Source organism: Macadamia integrifolia, chromosome 10, assembly GCF_013358625.1.
Source record: "Macadamia integrifolia cultivar HAES 741 chromosome 10, SCU_Mint_v3, whole genome shotgun sequence".
NCBI classification, from domain to species: domain Eukaryota; kingdom Viridiplantae; phylum Streptophyta; class Magnoliopsida; order Proteales; family Proteaceae; genus Macadamia; species Macadamia integrifolia.
In genome coordinates, this window is record NC_056566.1 from 6,790,288 (window position 1) to 6,798,388 (window position 8,101).

Consider the following 8,101-nt stretch of genomic DNA (forward strand, 5'->3'; position numbering starts at 1 on the left):
GAGGGATCAGAGTGCGGGGGAGGGGGAGGGGGAGGGGAAGGCGGAGGGGCTGCAGAAGTTGTGGTGGAGGGTGAGAGTAGGGAGTGGTTATGGGAGGGAGCAAAGGCAGGATACGTTGGAGGAGGTATGTGAAGTACCTCAAGCATAGTTTCTCAAAACGTTGGGTACCCCAGGTGTAATTTACCCAACACAAATATATTGTGCAACCAAAAACGCATCCACGTGTTCTTGTCCGGTGATGGACAACAAAATGGCCTCCTGGTTCGCACAATTGGTTTTGGTTGAGAAACTTGCACTACTGAGTAGCTTTTTTTGGTTGTCAAATTTAGCCGTTGGCTGTTGTTTTTCCCATCAGACTTTCTTTTATATATTGAACTAAAAAAGGCCCACACGTGACTTACATTTTTAGACTTGATTGATAAGTGATTGTGGTGGACCTGTTCAGCGTAATGTTCAAGGTTTCAGTTTCGATTCTGGTTTTGACTAGGCTTGAAATCGAAATATTTCGCAAAACTGCCAGATGACTTACATTTTTAGACTTGATTGATAAGTGATTGTGGTGGACCTGTTCAGCGTAATGTTCAAGGTTTCAGTTTCGATTCTGGTTTTTACTAGGCTTGAAATTGAAATATTTCGCGAAACTGCGAGATTTTGGTCAAAACTTCCAGGTTTCGGTTGCTGGTTTTGAGGTCCAAATGGCCAAATTAATTCCTAGAATTTATAGGAAACCTTATTTTAAGCCCTTTAAACATAGTGGAACCCTATGTTGGTAGTATATGTTGTACGATGTTTTATACACAAAATTTATTCCTGGAACACAATTCAATTAAAATAACTAAACCATGCTTTAGGAATTAATAAACATAAAATTGGAAAGCGTTTCATAATTATCAAATGCTATAGATGGTTCATTACAAAGATATGTGTATGATTTGGCAAAAAATACAAAATTGTGGTTTTCTAGGAAATTTCCTGCTTTGGTGTCCAAATGATAAGTCAAATCTTCATTGAAACTGTGAAATTTCGATCAAAACCATGCATATTGTACAGATGGTTTTACCGAAACGATACCGAAACTGAAATTTCCTGCTTTGGAGTCGAAATCGAAACTGTTAACATGGTTGAAATTTTGCTGAAACTGCAATTTTTTTTTACCTAAGACCCTATCGCTCCTGGTTTCGTTTTCGACCGAAATTTCAAACATTGCTGACAACGATATCAGAATCTTGTTCATCTCTTCCACAACAGCAATTGTAGGCGGACCCCTCATCATCTTCATGTAGGTGTAACTGAGGCACCTAAAGAACTTTTTTGGTGAGCCCATACCCGTGAACAACCGTAGATTGTGCGTCACTTTGATCCACAAGAACCACCTGTGATGCCAATGGTGGTCTGACCTGGTAGCGTCTTCCAAAGAAGCCAGCACCAAGTGATTCTTCCAATGACGAGACCTGTGGGGACCGTCCGGATGCTCATAGTCTTTTATCCCCTAGTTTCCTCTCAACCCCTTGTACAAGCTTGCTTTATCCTTTTTTGCTGGATTTAGCGGTCACACCCCTCCTCTTTCCATGAATCTTCTTCACCTTTCACTGTGACCGCCAAACCGCACAATGAGCTTCTGATCGACTGATCAGATAAGCTTTGAAGATGCTCTGCTCACAGCTTCTCAACTTCATGAGGTGCACCACTTCTTTCATTTGACAAAGAATACAGAGAAGAATAGCGAAAGACAGAGGTGAGGAGAAGACAGTGGAGTGAGATTATTAAATATAAAAAAGTGTGAGAGGAAGTGGGTGGAGAGAGGTGGTAAAAAAAGAGGGCAGTGAGTGGAGAATAAAAATTGAGAGGTAATTTAAAAAAAGAGTAGAAAATAAAAAATCAAGTGAGTTAGTGTTGTGCATTGGTAGCCTAGACATATTTCTGTAGTGTGTGTGTAAGGTGGAGAGAGAGGCATTAAAAATAAATAAAAATAAGGTGCAGCACATATTTCTGTTGTGTGTGTGTGTAAGGTGGAGAGAGGCGTTAAAAATAAATAAAAATAAGGTGCAGCTAAGTGATTGGTGGGACAATGGTGCAGGGCACCCCTTTACTAGACGGAATTAATTGCATGGGATCCACATTTGGACTCCAGTTCATGTGATTCTTTTTGTATTGCGATCAAGACTCTAATTTCTTTGTCATGGATCAGTGTATTTTGCGCTTATCATGGATGAGTTAACCAAGAGCATTCTAGACGAGGACCCCTGGTGTATGCTCTTCGCAGATGACATTGTTTTAGTGGATGAAACTAAAGTGGTGATTAACACTAAGATTGTCTTAGTGGATGAAACTAAAGTGGGGATTAACTCTAAGTTGGAACTATGGAGATCAAAATTGGAAATGAGAGGTTTTAAGATTAGTAAATTGAAGGCGGAGTATGTGAAGTGCAACTTTAGCCACTTTATGATGGATAATGAAATGGTGAAAATTGAGTCAGAGATTCTTCAAAGTGACTATTTTAGATATCTGATGTGTATTATGAATAAAGAAGGTGACATAGAGGATGATATTTCATAGAGAATTACAGCATCTTTCCCCTTCCTAGTTTGTACCTAGCAAATAAATATAAACCCTTCCATAACCTTCGCCCTTTAATTACCTTTAGTTCCAACTCTGACCCTGAACAATAAATCAAATTCCCCCTTTGTTTCCACACCTCTAAACCGACCCATTTAAACATTAGGAACTTCCAGCTATTTACAGGACTACCACTCGATTGTAAACATCAATATAGTTACTGTTTTGTCACCTAATCTTAGTCTTAAGTGCTTAAGCTCTTAAATGGGCTCACAGCCATCCAAGTTTGGTCATTCGGAGCCCACCGGCCCCGCATTACTCTGTCTTCCTTCCTTTATGAGGGTATCCATGGTTTTATGTACCACTGGAGCATTTGGCCACATCCCTGTCGCCACCGGCCAGATTGCTAGTTCAGTCTAGTGCTTCCCCTGGATTTATTAACTTGCCAAAATAATTACAATTGTGACCTTTTTCTTTTAATTTCCTAGAGGTACTCTATGCATCCATACCATGACTCCACTTCCACTGTCGGCCGTTATGCAATCTTCTTATTTTTGACATCGTTATAGCTATTTCCTATTTTTTCCCTCTTATATTTTTCTTAACTAAAAGCAATAGAAGTTTTGTGCACAGTCATTCTCACAACCGTGGGATTTTTTTTTTTTTTTGGGGGGGGGGTCCTAAAAAGAATAATTTTTTTAAGAGTTAATAATGCCATAATTTATCAAAAATAATTATGGAATGAGACATTAATCATCATTTGCAGTTGTAAACAGTGCAAAAATACTTTCATCAGTTTTAAAGAATATTAAAACCAAAATAAAAAATTTCCTTTTTTTCTTCTTCTGAATTTTCTGTCATTTTTTAAATCCAGAAATTAAAATAATTAATTTTCACACAGAAAAGACCCAACTTTTTGACACTGTAGATCGGCTAACGTGTCTAACATATATAAAATTAACCTTGTTATTTTTCACAATATTGTTGCAAGAAAATTCAATTTGTTTTTCAAAAAATTTAGAGAATATTTAAAAACAGAAAATAAATTCCTTCTCTATGAAGTCATAGATTGGGCTATGGTGTGTAATATATTAAAATTGATGCCAACCACTGTATTTCTTATTTTCTTTTGCAAAAATTAGTTTTTGGGAAAATTGATATACCTCCAATTTTGGATCTTGCACAAATCTTCCAACAAAGACTTTCATTGCGTTCCTCTACAGCCTAAGTACTTGTTCCAACCTTGCACAGCAGTGATTTGGACAAGAGCACAAAAGCTGGGTTTTCCAAGCTTCACTTGTGAAACTAGGCGAAATTTCAACCATTTCGTTTGAATATGGTATTTGTACTTAAAGCCAAAGTAATGTTTCGGCCGAAACTTTGGCGGAACAAAGCCTTTGACAAAAATTATACTGAAATCTCGAAATTTGTGCATTTCTTTGTATCCTATTTGGTTTCCTTTCGAATCTTTGTGAAACTGAAATATTTTCAGTTGGTTTCGCGAAATATTGGCAATACCGTGTACCATGGTCCAGCGCATGTTCTCGTGCCTGATGCTTTTGTTTTGGACCTGATTGAATTGTCAGTCACCAAACTTGATGTAGATCCACACATTAGGAGGACCTATCGCAGGAAGAAAGGCCCATCCCAAGGTGTGGATCGATCCACTTAAAGAGTGGGCCCAATGGGCCCACCAATTTCTTTTATTAATTTTACTTTATTTTCAATAAAGGGCCATGTGGGCCCATTGGTTGTAAGGCCCACTAGGGGCTATTAGTTAAGTGTTGGACTTATAAGTCTAGTCTATTTTCTAATTCCTAGTTCTAGCCTTTTTCTAATTCCTACTAGTAATAGGAGTTCATCTCCTAATTCTAGTATGGCTGCTTGTAGCTAGGTCTGCCCTCTATATATAGAGGAGCTTATGTAACTTTGGTTTTCAGATTTGAATAAAAGAATATTGCAGTCAAACTGTTAGAACAGTCGAGATAGCTATGGATGAAGCCCTGGCCGAGACAGCCACTCCTCCCCCACTTTATCTTTGTTATTTGCTCTTTTATTCTTGTATTCGATCAACCCTATTTCCTGTTTACTGTTGCTGCTGAGAACATATCAGACCTGCCCAGAATTTCCAGAAAACAGAATCGATCAACCCAGAATCTGGGATTTTGAGGCCTGCGATCTCTCTCCTGCTCCTTAGTCTGAAATCTAATTGAAGGGTTACTGTTGGAAAGTGTTCCAAGATGCTAGAGGGCCAATTGATCATCTTCTTGAAGCTGTCCAAGTCATTCAGTTGCTGAATCTGCAGAATACTCGCAGACTCTCTCTCCTAGGTCAGAATTCAAGAAAGTCAATAACTTCACAACCCCTGGTCAGAATCATCCCATCTTTTTAGTTTTTTGTCCCCTACCGAGGGACTGTTATCGACCAAAGTTTGAGCTCCATCTGAGCTTGAATTATAGGAGCCGCACCTTCCTTTACCGGGCCCTGTGCAGGAGATTTTCTCTCCTGTTTCTGGATCGGTATTTTGGTGAGATTTGCTACTGTTTGGGTTCTGTTTATCGCTGTACCTGCAGGGCATTGGCTGTAATCTCTTCTTGAGTCTTATTCTCTTGTAATTGCATATCTTGTCGGGGTTATACTTGTGGGGGTTAGTAATCTCTTACCTAACATTAAAACTGCTTAGATGTTTGGTCCTCATAAGTATCTATCAATCCATTCTAGCACACCTGTACCTTGTTTGTGTATTTGATCACAGGGAAGCCATAAATCTTTTCTAACCATTTGCATGCCATCTATATAAGTAACCATTTACGTATTAGCGTATTTGATCTAAATAACACTATTGTTTTCCACTTGATGATGGGGGAGTGGTATGACATGGGAAGAAACCTGGAAATGTGCCCCTTCAAGCGCCAAGACATGGCCGAACAATTTTTCCGTTCTTTTGAAGGATTTTGTCTGCTTTATCTAAAATTAGTTTATTTCCATGACACGTGAGAATTTCTGAGGACTTGCCCTAAACCAGCTGGTGACAGACACTGAAGACAGACTAATTAAATGTATTCTGCTGTTTCTTAATAAATTTATTAAATGTGTACATAATGAGTATATTTTAAATTTATTAAATGTGTACATAATGATTAAAATATATTTTGCAAAGGGGCCATTCCTTAGAGTAATGGTATAAGTTCAAGCTGCCAGGGCAAATGCCTGGGTTTGAGTCTTGAGGGCAGTCACTTGGCGTACAAGGCCAAAAGTTAGGACCGACTCCAAACTCACCCCTCCTAGGACCCTGCATAGGCGGACTAGCACTGTGTAATGGCCTTTTAAACTGTGTTTTGACATTATGAAGGTGTCTGTCTGCATCCATTTAGATAACAAAATTTGTATCTGCTGTTTTTCTCTGTGGCCTGACAAGCATTTGTTTTTTACTTTTTTTTGCTGGATGTATGAATTCTATTTATTATTATTTTTTTTTCTCTTTGAAGTTGGTCTTATGATACCGGCCGTGCCTTCTCTTTTCATCTTATTCTGTAGCGTTTGGATCGATGGGGAGTGAGCTTCTGTACACGGACAACATATGATGACAATGCTATCACAAATGCTGTCGAGATATATGATAGCTTGAGGTGGTGTCCTTTCCTATGCCCCCCCCCCCTTTTATTAATAATTTATTAAAACGGTACGTCACCTTTTTGGGGACAATCTGATTTGGAAATTGCTTGCAGTGGTATAGTCCATTTCATGGCATCAAATAATGATTGTGGCATACGAGAATTTGACATGGAGAAATTTCAGCTTTTGAATCACTTCCGCTTCCCTTGGCCAGTGAATGTTAGTCCCATGCCCATCACCATTATTTGTAGTGGGTTTCAGCACAAGGAGTTTGGTTAATCATTTTTACTATCTTATAGATGTCACTGAAGTATTTATTGTGGTTTAAACTCATGCAGCACACATCCATGAGTCCTGATCGCAAGCTTATCATGGTTGTGGGAGATCACCTTGATGCAGTGCTTATCGATTCGCAAGATGGAAAGGTATATTATGTCTCCATATGTTCTCATGATACCTTTTTTAAGGGAATGGTGGGGTGGGGTGGGGTGGCTTGGGCTTGGGGTGGGGCTTGAGCTTTGGTCTTGGTTGAGGTGGGGGCAATGCTATTCAACCTAGCGGTCAAGCTTGAAACACACGTTTTAGTAGGAAAAAAAATGGATGTACCGACTGCTTGCTCATACTTCTTGTTTTCTTCTCAATGCAGAAAGTGTCAACATTGACTGGTCACCTAGACTACTCGTTTGCTTCTGCATGGCATCCAGATGGCCACACTTTTGCCACTGGGAATCAAGACAAGACATGTCGAGTATGGGATCTTAGAAACCCGTCAACGCCTGTTGCAGTTCTCAAAGGAAACCTGGGTGCTGTGAGGTCAATCCATTTCTCCTCCAACGGAGAGTTCATGGCCGTCGCCGAGCCTGCAGATTTTGTCCACATCTATAGCACAAAAGCGGATTACAAGAAACGGCAAGAGATTGATTTTTTCGGGGAGATATCTGGTGTATCACTGAGTCCTGATGATGAGTCTCTTTTCATAGGTGTATGGGACAGGACATATGCAAGCTTGCTTCAGTACAGCAAAAGACATTCATATGGCTATTTGGATTCCTATGTGTGATACATCTTCGACCAAGACTCGATCCCTGTGGTAGCAGTGCCCGCAGAAAGTAGGTATCGGTGGTGGTTCTGACCACATGTTGATTCTAGCTGGTCAAGACTCATCAAGATGGCTCTAGGGAGAATCGAGTGGCATAAATATTATTGCATATACATGTACAGGGAAGACACCTGTGTTTAGCCGAGCTAGATATCATTTCAAGCTGTTATTAATTGTTGTAATGGGAAAGGGAACTGCGTAGTCCTGTTGCATTTTCAAGTTATAATTCTTTTAGCTCTGTTGGTTCCTTCTCTTATTTCTTGTAAAGGATTCTGAAGTTTTTGAGTTCACAAATAAACATTTGATGAAATACTGTTCTACCAGAATATGCATCTTGACCAAATTCAATTCTATTTCTGAAGTTAAAAGGGAATGAAATCAAGCTGCCCATGATATACACGGTTGGTTAGTAGTACATGCCTTCCCTTTGTTGTATGTGTCTATTGGTTTCGTGTGGCAGATGTCATTACACATAAGTGCCATGAAGACCTCTCTCTTATTATAAAATTGAAGTACATGATGCCTTATTTTTGATAGAAAGAGAATCTATAGAGATTGACGGATTACACATTTTTTGGAACCGTAGGCCAAACAATCCTATCCATAATGGACTGAGTCCTCTTGGCAAGGTTATTGGCTTTATGATATTAGCATACCTTGGAATACAAAAAATTAACAAACATCGAACAGATTACAAAGAGTTATGCAGGTAAGAAATCAGCTGCTGATTGTTGTTCTCCACCTGAAGCTTGTAGAAGCCTTCAGATTTCGCCTTCATAAGCCCTTCCTTGATTGCAATAGCTTCTCCTACCAAAATGTTAGAGAATTTAA

General features: G+C 39.3%; 1 protein-coding gene across 2 annotated transcripts in view; it reads left to right on the forward strand.

The window, feature by feature from the left end:
- The window catches only part of LOC122091390 (uncharacterized WD repeat-containing protein C2A9.03-like), a 16,998-nt gene extending 9,402 nt beyond the window's left edge, over positions 1 to 7,596 (forward strand). For both annotated transcript variants that reach the window (XM_042661294.1, XM_042661295.1), the window contains exons 7-10: positions 6,094 to 6,185; positions 6,285 to 6,390; positions 6,510 to 6,596; positions 6,818 to 7,596. In XM_042661294.1, coding sequence (XP_042517228.1) covers positions 6,094 to 6,185; positions 6,285 to 6,390; positions 6,510 to 6,596; positions 6,818 to 7,231 — 699 coding nt within the window. In that variant the 3' untranslated portion in view covers positions 7,232 to 7,596. The remainder of the gene's footprint in view (positions 1 to 6,093; positions 6,186 to 6,284; positions 6,391 to 6,509; positions 6,597 to 6,817) is intronic.
- Positions 7,597 to 8,101: the final 505 nt, after the last annotated feature.